Source organism: Heteronotia binoei, chromosome 4 (assembly GCF_032191835.1).
Source record: "Heteronotia binoei isolate CCM8104 ecotype False Entrance Well chromosome 4, APGP_CSIRO_Hbin_v1, whole genome shotgun sequence".
Lineage (NCBI taxonomy): Eukaryota > Metazoa > Chordata > Lepidosauria > Squamata > Gekkonidae > Heteronotia > Heteronotia binoei.
The window spans coordinates 18,866,084-18,881,597 of record NC_083226.1 but is presented as its reverse complement, the minus strand read 5'-3'; the positions used below and the strand labels follow the sequence as shown (position 1 = coordinate 18,881,597).

The 15,514-nt window shown below is 48.5% G+C and overlaps 1 protein-coding gene across 3 annotated transcripts in view; it reads left to right on the top strand.

The window, feature by feature from the left end:
• PEX5 (peroxisomal biogenesis factor 5) overlaps window positions 1-6,459 on the top strand; it is a 30,100-nt gene extending 23,641 nt beyond the window's left edge. For all 3 annotated transcript variants that reach the window (XM_060236884.1, XM_060236883.1, XM_060236882.1), the window contains one exon: window positions 3,172-6,459. In XM_060236884.1, the coding sequence (XP_060092867.1) occupies window positions 3,172-3,373 (202 nt within the window). In that variant the 3' untranslated portion in view covers window positions 3,374-6,459. The remainder of the gene's footprint in view (window positions 1-3,171) is intronic.
• The last annotated feature ends 9,055 nt before the right edge of the window (window positions 6,460-15,514 follow it).

Here is a 15,514-nt window from a genome sequence, read left to right as displayed (position 1 = left end):
AGGCAGCCCCCTTTGAGCCCACATAGGCCTGAGAAATGAGTTGAAGAATGGCTGGGAGGGAGTTGGTTTTCTTTACCCCACTCTTCCCTATCCGAAGGAGTCTCGGAGTGGCTTACAATCGCCTACCCTTCCTTTCCCAACAGCAGACACTCTGTGAGGTACGTGGGGCTGAGAGATCTGTGACTGACCCAAGGTCACCCTTGGGAGTAGGTGAAGTAGGCAGTTGCCTAGGGCGCCCCCTGGCCTAGGGGGCACCGCTGTGCACCGCCTCCCAATGCATGACTCGGGCTCCTGACCACTGTCCCCTTGTCCTCTCCCATCACCAAGCTGCCCTCAACAAAGCCATGCCATCCCCCTCTCTCCAGAGTGCGACTTGGTCCCCCACCTCATCCTGTCCTGTCATCCTCTTTCCTGGCATGGCTGACAAGCCCTTCTTCTCACTTTTTAAAAATAACTTATCACATTTTTAAAAAAAAATTAAAATTAAAAAAAATCAGTAAATTAAGTGATTCGCCTAGGGTGCCGGAAAGCCTAGCACCGGCCCCGCCAGCTGGCTTCATGGGGAGGAGTGGGGAATGAAACCCAGTTCTCCAGATTAGTCTCCGCTGGTCATAGCTGCTAACCTACATGTGTATGAATGTCTAAGGACCTTGTTTGGTGGTCAATGTGTATCCTCTCCGGATCCTCTCTTGCTCCTGAAGCTCCACGCTGCTCAGGAGCATCCCCCACTCCCTGTGCTCTCTGCTCTGGCTTCATGGCTTCTTTGGTGAAAGTGTGGCGAGCCATTGCAGCAGCCCCTGTTGCCAGCACATTAGCCCAACAGCAACACAAAGATGAGCTACACAGTAACAATAAGCTGGAGGACGTTAGGGCCCTGCGAGAGCTCCCACAGTTCCACAGGGCCTGTAAAAACTGCACTCTTCCACCTTACTTTCCCATAATGGCAACTTCTTCGGCAGGGGTGGCCAACGGTAGCTCTCCAGATGTGTTTTGCCTACAACTCCCATCAGCCCCAGCCGTCGGCCACGCTTGCTGCGGCTGATGAGAGTTGTAGGCAAAAAAACATCTGGAGAACCACCGTTGGCCACCCCTGTTCTACAGCAATGGATTAGACCCATAAACCGGAAATTTAACACCACTCTGGACTTCCTACCACGCTATGGCGATCTGGGGTCCCTTTGGGACACCTAATACTGATCATTCAGTTATACTGCTACCATCAAAGTTAACTGTTTCATGAATTAATGCACTAGCGTCTACCAATATGTTGCTTTATAATTGATGTTTTATAATTGTTTTATGCGCCTATGCTTTATCGATGTTTTTATCTCCTATGTTTTATCGATGTTTTTATCTGACCCCAACCTGTGAGCCGCCCTGAGCCTGCCTTCGGTGGGGAGGGCGGGATCTAAATAAAATAAAATAATAAATAAATCAAAAGAACTGTGAACCAATATTGTAAATAAAATCCAAAATATTACCTTATTTAAAAAAAAAAAAACGGTAGTCCCCTGTGCAAGCACCAGTTGTTTTCGACTCTGGGGTGGCGTCACATCATGGTGTTTTCACAGCAGACTTTTTACGGGGTGGTTTGCCATTGCCTTCCCCAGTCATCTACACTTTTCCACCCAGCAAGCTGGGGACTCATTTTACCGACCTCGGAAGGATGGAAGGCTGAATCAACCTTGAGCTGGCTACCTGAACGCAGCTTCCACCGGGATCAGACTCAGGTCGTGAGTAGAGAGCTCGGGCTGCGGTACTTGCAGCTTTACCATACTGCTCCACAGGGCTCCTCATTACAGGCAAATGAATGTACACTGCAGTTCTGTATGTTCAGAAAGACCGTACTGTATAGATATTATACAAACTGTTACAGAAAGTCTGCCTGGAACAAAAGCCAGTCAGATCTGTCCTTTGAGAAAGCATCTGGGAAACATGTTTAGAATAAGCTAGTATTCACATCAGAGAAAGAAGGGAGATCTGTATGGTGAAGAAAGAAAGAAAAAATTGTGGACTAAAATTGAACGTTTAAGGAGTTGTGACTAATAGCGTGGTTTGGAAATACCACACTCCTTCCTTACGTTCTTTGAAGAAAATTTGTTATAATTTCTGTAGGGTACCAGTCTCTTTGAGCATACAGAACTGTAGTGTACATTAATTTGTCTGTAATATTTTGGATTTTATGTACAGTATTGCTTTTGGTTATTGAGTATGTTAGCTACAAACAGTTCTGCAGCTACAGGTGTGTCTTGAGTTGTAGAGGCCTGGAGGACAACAGAGGGCACCAAGGGCACCGGCTGCCTTGGCATCAGGGGCAGTGTTCCCTCTGAATTAGCTGAATTAGCGTGAGCTAGCTCACAGATTTTTAGCCTCCAGCTCACACATTTTTGTCTGAGCTCAGGAAGGATGGCCCCAGAGCACACTAATGTATGCAGGAGCTCACCGCTTTCATGCCAGCAGCTCACAAAGTAGCATTTTTGCTCACAAGACTCTGCAGCTTAGAGGGAACATTGGTCAGGGGGTATGGCCTAATATGCAAATGAGTTCCTGCTGGACTTTTTGTACCAAAAAAGCGCTATGCGAAACAATGGTGGTGTCAGGGGGTGTGGCCTAATACGCTAATGAGCTCCTGTTGGGCTTTTTCTACCAAGAAAAAAAAAAGGCTTGGTGCTGAGTGAGGCTGGAAGGCTTGGGAGTGTTACCTTCACTTATCTGTGTCAAACTTTGGGGCACTAGAAAAGTGGCAGAGTCCAGTAGCATCTTAAAGACTAGCAACATTTGTGAGAGGCGATGAGCTTTTGTGAGTTGCTGCTCACTTCTTTGCTCTGTCTCTGGACCTCGCCTCCACCACCAATCGCCTTCCTTTGGAGAGCCAGTTTGGTGTTGTGGTTAAGTGCACAGACTCTTATCTGAGAGAACCGGATTTGATTCCCCACTCCTCCACTTTGCAGCTTCTGGAATGGCCTTGGGTCAGCCATAGCTCTTGTAGGACTAGTCTTTGAAAGGACAGCTTCTGGGAGAGCTCTCTCAGCCCCACCCACCTCACAGGGTGTCTGTTTTCACAGGGAGGGGAGGCAATGGAGACTGTGACTGCTCTGAGACTCTGAGATTCGGATTATAGGGCAGGATATACATCCAATACCTTCTTCTTCTTCTTTGCTGTCTCCGCAGAGAAGCTGTGGAACACTTCCTCGAGGCCTTGCACATGCAGCAGAAGAGCCGAGGACCGCGAGGGCAGCAGGGCGCCATGTCCGACAACATCTGGAGCACCCTCCGCATGGCCCTCTCCATGCTGGGCCAGAGTGATCTGTATGCGGCGGCGGACGCCCGAGACCTCCCGACCTTGCTGCAGGCTTTTGGCCTCCAGCAATGACTCTGGGACGGGCTCCCTTGCGAGTGCAGGATGAGCCCTTACCCGTGCTGATCTTCCTCTCCCCGCCTCTCGGGTCACACGCACACATACACGGTCAGGCAGCCTTTCCCACCCCCACTGCTTGCGACGTTCGCACTCAGCGTCTTATTTCCGCACAAGGCAAACTTCCCCTTGTTTTGTGTGGGACCCCACCGGAGAGGCTCACTTCCTCTCACCTTGGTTGTGTCCCACGGAAGCCGCTGATGGGTCTTGAGCAGCTCCCAAGTTTGCACTTTACAAGGGGAGTAAATCCCGCCGATCGGGAAAGCATTCTGTTACGGATCGTCGGCTCCCGGGACACCCTTTTTAGGAGGGCTTTTTGTTGTAGCAGGAACTCCTTTGCATATTAGGCCACACACCCTTGATGTAGCCAGTCCTTCTGGAGCTCACAGTAGGCCCTGTACTAAGAGCCCTGTAAGCTCTTGGAGGATTGGCTACATCGGGGGGGGGCGTGGCCCAGGGATGGAATTCTAGCAGGAGTTCCTTTGCATATTAGGCCACGCCCCTGATGTAGCCAATCCTCCTGGAGCTTACAGTAGGCCCTGTACTAAGAGCCCTGTAAGCTCTTGGAGGATTGGCTATATTAGGGCGGCATGGCCTAATACGCAAAGGAGTTCCTGCTACAAAAAAAAAGCCCATGCTTTTTAGAATGGCAAAGCTGCTCCCTTAAAAGCCCTGTGCTTGCAGCGGCCTCCAGGTTGGGGTGGAGTGGGGCCCCTTGGCAGAAGGGTAGCCGTCTGGGTCTCTGTGCTAAAATGCCCTGGTCCCGGTCATGTGGGTGTGGTGGTGGTGCCCTGGGCGTTTCTCACTTTTCCCGAGAGATGAATCATGAAGTGGAATTTTGGGCTTCCGTCTTCCGGAGCGCTGCTAACCTTACAGGTACGACACAAAGCAATTACAAGTGTTTCAGGAAGCGCCGGCCATAGCATCCTCTCGGTGACAGTGAAGAGAGGGGAGTGAGAGGAGCCAGCTGTGAGTTAACCAGAGCATTGTTGAAGTTCAGAGCATTGACTACGATGTCTTAATTATCCTTGTTAGTAACTTAAAAAAAAAAGAGGAACCCAGGGCAGGAGCAATACCACAAACGCAGGTGCTGAAACACATCACGCTGCCAAATATTTGACCAGCATTTGTATGCAGATACTCTTTTTAAATGTAGGAATAATACAGGATTTAGGAATATTTATGCAGTGGAAGGTATCAGGCCCAGTAATTTGAAAAGTGTCCCCCCCCCTTTACATATCCCACATACAAACAAGAACTTCTTAAAACAAAAGATCCCCCCCCCCCCCCTCCAAAATGATTAGCTGCCGTTTTAAAGCCTATGCGATTCAGCTTAGGCGGTATTTGTGTTTAGGAGAGCATTGATACAGTCAGGGGTGGAATTCTAGCAGGAGCTGCTTTGCATATTAGGCCGCACGCCCCTAATGTAGCCAATCCTCCAAGAGCTTACAAGGCTCTTTTTTGTAAGCTCTTGGAGGATTGGCTACATCAACGGTGTGTGGCCTAATATGCAAAGCAGCTCCTGCTAGAATTCCAGCCCTGGATACAGTCAATTCAGGTACAGTTTTAAGGGTGTCTTTGTAATGAGCAGTGATCATGGGTCTCTTGGGGAGAGAGAAATCCTGATTGCTGTCTTACGCTGAGCTCTTCTAGCATGTGAAGGAGAGCCCCACGAGTAGGTATCAGGCCTGTTTCAAAGAGCCCAATTTGGGGTGGGGAGAGAGGTCGCATCACAGTGAGCGAGCAGAGCACTTACCCAAGCCAGTAGAGATCCTGGAACATCCCTAGCTCTTGAAAAGGTTCTGATTTGTATGCGGAATGTGCAGACCGACATTTGATGCTGTTAAGCAGGCGGACTAAAATTAGAAACCGTCATTCATGCTTGCAGCAACGGAAGCTGTCCTTGGAGGGGACAGACTGGCTTCACTACTCTGCAGCCAGGTAGGGAAGGTGCAAACTGAGTGCAGAGGCTTCCAGGTGGAGGTAGGCCTCTCAGCCCATGCCCGGCCTGCTCTGCACCCAAGACCGCTCTCCCAAGCCTGTTCTGTTTTCTTCCCTCAGGCGTTCCATTTCTGCACCCCTCCTACCTGATCCCTGTGGCTGCCTGTTAGGCTTATAATCCTTCCATTGCAATTAGATGCCTTGCATAGAACATGATCGTACCTCCCAACTTTGGTTTAGGGTTATTGATGCAGCGGTGAATCACATGTGTTTCTGGCTAATAATCCTTTCGGCTGCTCTGTCAAGTCAAAGGGGAACTGCCACCCACCCCTTTGCATACAGTTCTCTTCCTCCATGTAACTGGCTTTCTAAACCTGTGTGTGATTCTCCCCCCCCCCCCTATAAACAACAGGAAGGAGGCCTTAGGAAAGCCACCTGCCCTCTGCTCTTTAGTTTAACTCCTAACAAGCCCCTCTTGCGTGGTCTCTTGTGGTTTTTGCTGATTTTTAAGCAGCTGCTGAAAGTTCTTTCCGATAGGTAGGTAGTTGACGTGTTCCTTGTAATTGGAACACCTCCACGTTACTGCGGTCTTGGTAGTTCTTACCTCTGAGGCCGGTCTGATTAGCCTTAAGTTGCAGAAAAGTAGTGTGGGACACGGGCAAAGGGGGGGCTTAGCTAAGCAGCAGTTTTGGGGGGGATGGGGGGATCTCTCCAGCGCTGCTGCACCGCACCAGCTGAGTGGTTGTAAATGACTGATCCGTGTCAGTAGCTGAGAACAGGGTAAACGCCCCATTATTGGTGCTTGCTCCCTGCCCGGTTCCCCCTGCAGCCTCCCCCCTGAGATCTGTGAAAATGTAGTTCAGAGGTAGCTGAAGGTACCCCCCTAATTAATGATCCTTTGGCCATTTTGTTCTTGTAAAGAGGGGAGGTGGGTCGGGGTTTCTCTGTGCATATGATTGCCCCTCTTGTGTAATTGGCTCTTATAAATATATGTATATGATTTTTTTTTGTCGTTTGGGGGGGGGGGAAATGTTTTTAAATTGTAAAATATTTTGTATAAAAGAATTAAAACCTGCCAAAATAAACGTTTCACTTGGTGCATCGATGTTGCTCAAGTGTTGGCATCCTTCTGATCTGCTCTTGGGGGGGTTGTAGGGGAGAGTCCCCTGCAAATTTGGGGGCTCTCCCTCAAACCCCCTCCCCTCCAGGCGGCTTCAAATATACCCTGTTTGCCATTGATTTTGGCATCCTTCTGATCTGCTCTTTCTATTCAATGGCAACCTTTGCAGTCTGAACCAGCAGTTTTCAAACTCTTTGGTATGGCATCCCCCTTGGGGAGGGAGAGCATGCACACAGCAATAAAACTGCAAATACTTCAGACCTACTTCCACAGGGGTCACGTGACCCATTTAGATTTATTAACAGCCTGTGGCCAGTATATTGTGACCCATTTGTGGTGGGGACCCTCCTGTTGGGAAATGCTACTCTGGACTACTCTGTGGCAGAAGTTGGACACCAGCATATGCTGCCCACCCCTTTTCTCTCTCTTTGCAAATCTTTGCACCAGCTTTTCAGGGCTGGTTGCTGAAGGGTGACACAGCTACCCCCTGACCTGCTTAGGCTGGGTGAATGTTTCATTTAAAACTCTCTCTGCCCATGGGTGACCCCTGTTGGGGGTTTTAAGTGTTCTTTTTAGGGAAAAAACTACCCCATTTTGGAGCTCAGAATATGTTTCTTATGGCTTTGTTCTCCTTTTGGGGAGTTTTCTGGCACTTTAAAACAGGGGTGTCAAACATACGGCCCAGGGGCTGCATCAGGCCCCAGGAGGGCTCCTGTCAGGCCTGCGAGTAACTCACTGTCATCTGCTTCCTTTGCCCTCTCTCTCTTGCTTCCTTCTGCATCGCTGCTTTCTTTTTCAAGCTTGCTCAATCACACAGGAGCTGCAGAGCAAAGGTCCTCCCTTGGGGAGGAAGTGGGGGAAGGAGAGCTAGCTTTGCCAGGCTCTCAATTGCACAGCAGAGCTACTGAGCCAAGCCTCTCTTCCTTCTGTTGGCCGAAGCTCACCAAGCCAGTGAGATGGATTAGGCTGAGTGTGTGTTTGTGTATGTCCTTTATTTTACATTTTAGGACACACGTGACCTGGCTGACAAGGTCAAGATCCGGTTCTCATAGCAAATGAGTTTTGACACCCCTGTTGTAAAATGTTGAGTTCACTGATGGGAAGATGGGGCCTTTGGCCCACTGAAGTGGAAGAGCTGCTTTCTGTTGGGGGAAAGACCTCATGGCTTCCTGATGGCTGACTGGATGTTTATCACTCATTGGTGAGGATGACGGCAAGAGAGTAGCACAAGTGAGATCTCTCTCTCTGCCTTCTTTCTATGAGCCCTTTTGGGGGGGTTGACTAGGTGATGGCAGCATACACAGACTGGAATCCATGGTGGTTTCTACTCAAAAGGTTTCGGGGGCACCTCTTAGCATCCAGAAGTCCTGGAGCTGCTGACTTACGGAGCAGCATGCGTTAGGAAATAATAGTTGTGTTCCCTCTGGTGGTGCTGAAGGTCGTCCCATAAAAACGTTTCTGGGGCCATTAAAGGTGAGAGGAGTGTAATCGGAAGCATGGCACAGTTACTGGGCAGATCATGAAACCCCAGTACTTGCACCAGGGCCATCACATCTTCAGATATCACATGTCAGAGGGGAGTACTTCTACACCCAACGAGCAATTAACACGGGGAATTCACTGCCACAAGAAACGGTGCCAGGCAGCTACAAGCATAGGCAGCTTCAAGGGGGAAGCAGAGGTCCATCTGTAGCTATTAGCCTCTGTCTGGGGCAGCAATGCTTTGTATTCTTGGTGCTTGGGGGTAAATGGGAGGGCTTCTAGAGTTCTGGCCCTGCTGATGGGCCTCCTGATGGACCACTGTGTGACACCATGGACAGGTCATTGGCTTGATCCAACAGGGCTTCTCTTACATTGTTATTGCTGCCCTGAAACTGAAGTGATTTTTTGGGGGGAAGGGGCAGGATTGACATCCTCAGATGGATGATGCCCTTCTGGTGAAACCATGGACCTGTGGATATAGAGGACCTGTAGGATGAATACATGTCCCAGAGGTTCTGCGCTGTTCATGGTCTAGAGCAGGAGTGGCCAACCGTAGCTCTCCGGATGTTTTTTTGCCTACAACTCCCATCAGCCCCAGCCATTGGCCATGCTGGCTGGGGCTGATGGGAGTTGTAGGCAAAAGAACATCTGGGGAGCTACCGTTGGCCACCCTTGGCCTAGAGATAAGGTCATCCACATATTAGCTAGAAGAATACTGTTCATGATGTGAGATGGCCACTGCTGAGACCATCAAGTTAATTGGGACTTTGATCTACCAAGGCAAAACCTATTCACTAGGCAGGGATGGCCAACGGTAGTTCTCCAGGTGTTTTTTGCCTACAACTCCCATCAGCCCCAGCCATTGGCCAAGCTGGCTGGGGCTGATGGGAGTTGTAGGCAAAAAACATCTGGAGAGCTACCGTTGGCCACCCCTGCACTAGAGGCATTCAGCAGAGGCTTCAAGAGGGGATAGGATAAACATGGAGCAGAGGTCCATCAGTGGCTATTCCATATAGATGGAACACTTCTCTGGGCAGTGATGCTCTGTATTCTGGGTGCTTGGTGGGGGGCAACAGTGGGAGGGCTTCCAGGGTCCTGGCCTCATTGGTGGACTGCATATTTTTGTTTTGGCCCCTGTGTGACAGTAGTGGACTGGATGGGTCACTGGCCTGATCCAACATGGCTTCTCTTATGTTTATTCCTGTTAGAGGTGCTGAAATAGACACTTGAAATAATCTCCTTGGATTTTGTATGTCACAAGGTACACGGACATTGATCAATAAGAACATAAGAGAAGCCATGTTGGATCAGGCCAACGGCCCATCCAGTCCAACACTCTGTGTCACACAGTAGCAAAAAAATTTATATATACACACACACTGTGGCTAATAGTCACTGATGGACCTGTGCTCCATAGTTTTATCTAAACCCCTCTTGAAGGTGGCTATACTTGTGGCCGCCGCCACCTCCTGTGGCAGTGAATTCCACATGTTAATCACCCTTTGGGTGAAGAAGTAGTTCCTTTTATCCGTTTTAACCTGTCTGCTCAGCAATTTCATCGAATGCCCACGAGTTCTTGTATTGTGAGAAAGGGAGAAAAGTACCTCTTTCTCTACTTTCTCCATCCCATGCATTATCTTGTAAACCTCTATCATGTCACCCCCGCAGTCGACGTTTCTCCAAGCTAAAGAGCCCCAAGCGTTTCAACCTGAACACAAAAATGCGGGTGTGAGGGCGATCTGGCTGTGACACACAAATGCTGCAAACCCAGGAACTGGTACTGCTAGCCGGTGACAACTTTATTACGGAGACTATTGGGAGAACAGAGAAGCTGCGACGATTACACCAATATAGTGCTGCGCTGGACCATATAATGGTAAGCTAGCCTGCATATATACATTTAACCGTACACCAATAACGGCTGGCAGAGACGCAACCGCTGCAGGCAGATGCTGATTTGCAGCATAAAACCAAAAGACCCCAAGACCTCCTGGGGCACACACCCTGGGCTCTTGCTAATGAGTACCTGGGAAAACACGAAGCCGGCCTTGCCTGCAAGTCCAGCCGTTCTTGAATTAGGGGATGCCGACGAAGCGGGGTTAAGCGATTAGGCAAAGGGAGATTTGAAGCTGTGCATAAAAGCGAAGACAAACCATTCAGTCTCTGCCTGTCTTTCTCCGTGGGCTTCCTGCTGCCAAGGGCGTGATACTAATGGGCCTGGTGAGCATACAAGCTGAGCAAATCTGCGGGGTGTTCCGTATGTGGCGGCGTAATCTCTTAATTTACCCCGCAATCACTCGAGTTGCCAAAAAAGTTGGCCACATGGGCAAAAAGACTGCAAGTGCTTCACAGTGACTGGATCCATTCTGCCAACTTCCTATCTACGTGAATAATCAGCTGTCAGCCCCTTTGATCATCTTGTTTGCTGCTAATGAACCTAATGGATGAGGGTACTGATTAAGCCAGAGGTGTCAAACGTGGCCTGGAGCCCCCAGAGGGCTCTGAACAGCCCCCCAAGCAACTGGATGTCACCTGCTTCCTTCCCCCTCTTCTTTCTCAGCCAGTTTGGTGTAGTGGTTACGTGTGTGGACTCTTTATATGGGGTTTGATTCCCCACTCCTCCACCTGCAGTTGCTGGAATAGCCTTGGGTCAGCCATAGCTCTCACAAGAGTTGTCCTTGAAAGGGCAGCTTCTGGGAGAGCCATCTCAACCCCACCTTCCTCACAGGGTGTCTGTGTGGGGGAAGAAGATAAAGGAGATTGTGAGCCACTCTGAGACTCTGATTCAGAGAGAAGGGCAGGGTATAAATCTGTAGTCGTCTTCTTGCTTCCTCTTGAATCACAGCTTGCTTTGCCAAGCTTGCTCAATAGCACAGGAGCTACAGAGCAAAGCCTTTATTTTCTCCATTGGCTGAGGCTCCTCCCCCAGGGAAAAGGGGGGGGGAGCGATAGCTTTCTTCAAAGGAAGCTCTGGCTTTTTCCATCCTTCCCCAGGGGACCAGAAGGGGAAGGAGTCTCAGCCAATAAAAAGAAGAGAGGCTGGGCTCAGTAGCTCTGCTGTGCGATTGAGAGAGCCTGGATTGAACAGAAGAGATACAAAGGAAGCACCTTTAAGACCAACAAGTGCTAATGTTTTAAGCATGTTTTATTTTAAATTTTTTAAAAAATCTTAGTGTTTCTGTCCTTTAAAAAGTTTATCTCTCTGCTACCTGGCATTACATTTCATGACACGCATGGCCCTGCCCAGCAAGGTCTCATTTATGTCAAATCCGGCCCTCATAACAAATGAGTTTGACACCCTTGAATTAAGCTGTGCAGGGGAGAGTAATATTGGGCTTCAGCTTTCATGTATTGGAATAAATCCTTTCTCATGGTTTAGTGTCAGCAATAGAGGGTGGGCATCCTTCAAACAGAGACTATTAGGTTCAAAGGCACCGTGTCTGCCATCTTTCAGAGCGTCACTTGTGTACAGACAACTGAATTGATGAATTTTCAAATAACTTTCCACTGCTATTCCCAGTGGATCAGGTATATTCTCCTCACACATTATGTGTAATACTGCAAGTTGTCAGAGCCATCCTGGCATAAAATTATTTCCAAAATCAAATTTGGAACCTCGAGTACCCTGGTGAAGAAATGGAGAATTAGGGCAAGAATTTAAAGGTAAGAGTGCTCGGTTCAGTTTTGTGATATTCTTTAGCCTCAATATGAGGCATCACTTCTAAGTGACATGGTCCGCTCAATAGGCAGGAGAGTGCACTGTTTCAGGGTAATGAAATGGGGAGGAAAAGAAATGTATACTTCCGATAATGCTGTCAGCGTGTAATAGATTCTGTGTATCACTTGCACTTCTCCGCTTGAAACATTGCAACTTGGTATGATCAGGTAAATCTTTGCTCCATGAAGAACTATGCTGGGTGGATACACCTTCTCTCGAGAAGATGATAATTTTTGCTTCCTTCTTAACAATGATAGCCGGTGCTATGAGATATCCCTAAAATCAGTCCCACTGTCTCTACTCTCATTTTCTCAAAAGTCTTGCCATTGTCATGGACTCCAAGTCAGCCCTTGGCTTAAATCAGGGATGCCAAACTCATTTGCTATGAGGGACGGATCTGACATAAATGAGACCTTGTCGGGCAGGGCCATGCGTGTACCTATTCAAGATTAGGTAGCAGAGATATAAAGGACACAGATATACAATTAAAGATTTAAAAAACCCTTGAAGTATTAGCATTCATTGGTCTTAAAGGTGCTTTCTTTGTATCTCTCCTGTGTGATCCAGGGAGCTGGGCAAAGGAAGCTCTGGCTCTTTCCTTCCTTCCCTAGGGGACCAGGAAGGGGAGGAGCCTCAGCCAATAGAATGAAGAGAGCCTTGCTCAGTAGCTCTGCTATGCAATTGAGAGAATCTGGCAAAGTAAGTCTTGCCTCCCCCACCCTTCCTCCCCAAGGGAGGAGCCTCGGCCAATTGAGAAAATAGAGGTTTTGCTCTGTAGCTGCTGTGCAATTGAGAAAGCCTTGCAAAGCAAGGAAGAGAGAGAAGGAAGCAGAGGACAGCCAGTTGCTCAGGGGCTGATAGGAGTCCTCTGGGGACTTGATTCGGCCCCCGGGGTGCATGTTTGACACCCCTGGCTTAAATGGAAATTCACATCCAACAGCAAATGGTGGGTTTAGAAGAACTGCAGACGGTCCAACCTGAGTAATGAAGTTGTCAGGGAGTTCCAAAGCATTAAAGCACACTCTGTAAGAAACCTGTTACAGAGGGTTATTCCACAACGGTCAGTAGCCTTCATCACCTGTTTGACCTCAGAGCTATCACAGGCCACCCATTCCAGGTGGATGAAACAAGTTTATTGAGCAGAGAGATGGCCTTCCTATCCGTGCTTACAACACAACAGACTTTAACATAGTCTCCTGTTATTACGTTGGACAGAGAGGCATAGCAGCATGCATTTTCCGTTGCATCTCTCAGCAGCTATTCAAGATCTGTTCTTTATCTCATTCCTTCAGTGCCATGTTTTCGGGACTACCAATGACTTGATGAACTGTCGCTCTCAACTGCCACATAGAATGATGTTTCAGGTACAACTATTTTGCCTTTAAGGCTCTGCAAATATAGGGACCTTTTTAAGGTCCCACTCGTCAGAATTATCTCATCGGGCCCGTGCCATAATTTCTCCTGGTTTTATCTTTACACTTGCAGGGGTCCCCTTTCTGTGGGGAGAGCCCGTGGCTCTCAACTTCCACAAGTTCTGCAACCTGGAAGGTGCATTTTGGAGCTCCAGCAATCGCAGTGGTTGCTACAAGTGAGATTTGTGACCTCCATTCCAACTCAACCGATTCATGGGAACATAAATGGACAGCCCATCACATTAGCCACGCCTCTCATTTACTAGTCACTTCCTTTCTAAATACCGAAGAGTTTCCAGTTGTGCGTTCCAGATTATCCATCTGTCCGGTTGCATTAAAGACATGACACCTGTTCTTTGGGAAACTGGCTATATTTAGAGAGCCCGAGTGGTGTACTGTTTACTAAGATCTGGGAGGACCCAGGATCATAGAATCATAGAGTTGGAAGGGACCTCCAGGGTTTTCTAGTCCAACTCCCTGCACAATGCAAGAAATTCACAAATACCTCCCCCTCACGCACCGCCAGTGGCCCCATGTTCCATGCCTGGAAGATGGCCAAAAAACCCTCCAGGATTAATACTCCCTCTAAGCTGTGGAGTCTTGTGAGCAAAAATTCTACTTTGTGAGCTACTGGCGACATTAAAGTTGTGAGCGACTGCATCAATTAGTTTGCTCTGGAGCCACTGTTCCCGAGCGAAGACAAAAATGTGTGAGCTGGCAGCTAGGAAACTCCGCTTAGAGGGAACACTGTCCAGGATTCCTGTCCAAACTGGCCTGAAGAAAAATTGCTTCCCGACCCCAATGTGATGGTCAGCATTTCCCTGAGTGTGCAAGGAAAGGCCACAAGAACTAAGCACTGAATCGTCCCAGCATAATCAAATCCTCTGCCACTGAAGTTCACTTGTGCCAGTCACATACTCTCTGTCTATGCTACCTCACAGGGTTGTTGTGAGTACAGAATGGAGAAGGGTATAAGCCAGGAGTGGCCAACGGTAGCTCTTCAGATGTTTTTTGCCTACAACTCCCATCAGCCCCAGCCATTGGCCATGCTGCCTGGGGTTGATGGGAGTTGTAGGCAAAAAAGCATCTGGAGAGCTACCATTGTGGGTCCCCAAAAAAGCATCTGGAGAGCCAGTTTGGTGTAATGGTTAAGTGTGCGGACTCTTATCTGGGAGAACCGGGTTTGATTCCCCATTTCTCCACTGCACCTGCACCTGCTGGAATGGCCTTGGGTCAGCCATAGCTCTGGCAGAGGTTGTCCTTGAAAGGGCAGCTGCTGTGAGAGCCCTCTCCAGCCCCACCCACCTCACAGGGTGTCTGTTGTGGGGGAGGAAGGTAAAGGAGATTGTGAGCCGCTCTGAGACTCTTCGGAGTGGAGGGCGGGGTATAAATCCAATATCTTCTTCTTCTTCTTCTTCATTTGGATATAAATGAAGTAAATAAATACAAATTGCTTTCGTATTAGTAGCTTTCAGTGCAGACAAGAACGTATTTAATCATTAAAATATGTATAACCTGCAGCAGCTTCCCAGGTTCTCTTCTCCAAGATGATACTGAACGCGCAAACATGGCTGATTCTCGTCCCCCGGCCAACTGAAGACATTTTTTTTTATTAGCAAACATTTGTTTTAACTTGGTCAGATGTGAGCCATTTTGGGCACAGCAGCCACAAGAGCAGACATAGCTAGGAACGGAAATCTTGGGCACACCTCACTGAGTGCAAATTGCCTTTCCTTCCTGCCTACAAAGGGAATTAGCACAGGCCAATCTGCGGTAGAAAAAAAGGTGCTCGGTGTAGTATAGAAGTGACTCGAAGACTGCAGCGTTCGTCGTCTTTATTATTCCTCCTATCAGGGGGCATCGGGAGCAGCAAAGCTCTGGTCTACTTTTTCATGTATATACAGGGCGCAGTACCTGTCGCTTTAAATACTTTACAAGTTCAGGGCACTAGCTGTACAAGTGCTATTTATTGCGCAAGTTTCCATGGGGACTGGACGATCAGCCTCCCACAAGTCAAACCACATATCCTGGTTTTCTGGCTTTTGCGTGTGTGTGGGGGGGGGAGGGTTTGCAGTAAAGCAGCAAGTTTTCTTTTTTTTCCCTCGTTGTAATGTGTGGATAAGCAGTTTTACGTTTCAAGGGGAACTATTATACATCACAAAAGAAAAGGGGTACTATACATCAACGTAAGAGCAGAGCAAGTTTATGGGAACCATCCTGGTACGTTCCTTCACCGGGGAACTGGAGGTCTGGACCCTGATCGTGGGATGGCAACAGCACACCGTTTCTGCTAAAGCCCAGCTGGGAAAAAGTCCAGAGATGGTCTTCTCTTTCCATTTGTTGATGACCACCACAGAGTTTCACTAGAAGGATCGCTAGACAGATGCTTCTAGAAACCTTCCCCCCACACCACCACCAGCATTTCT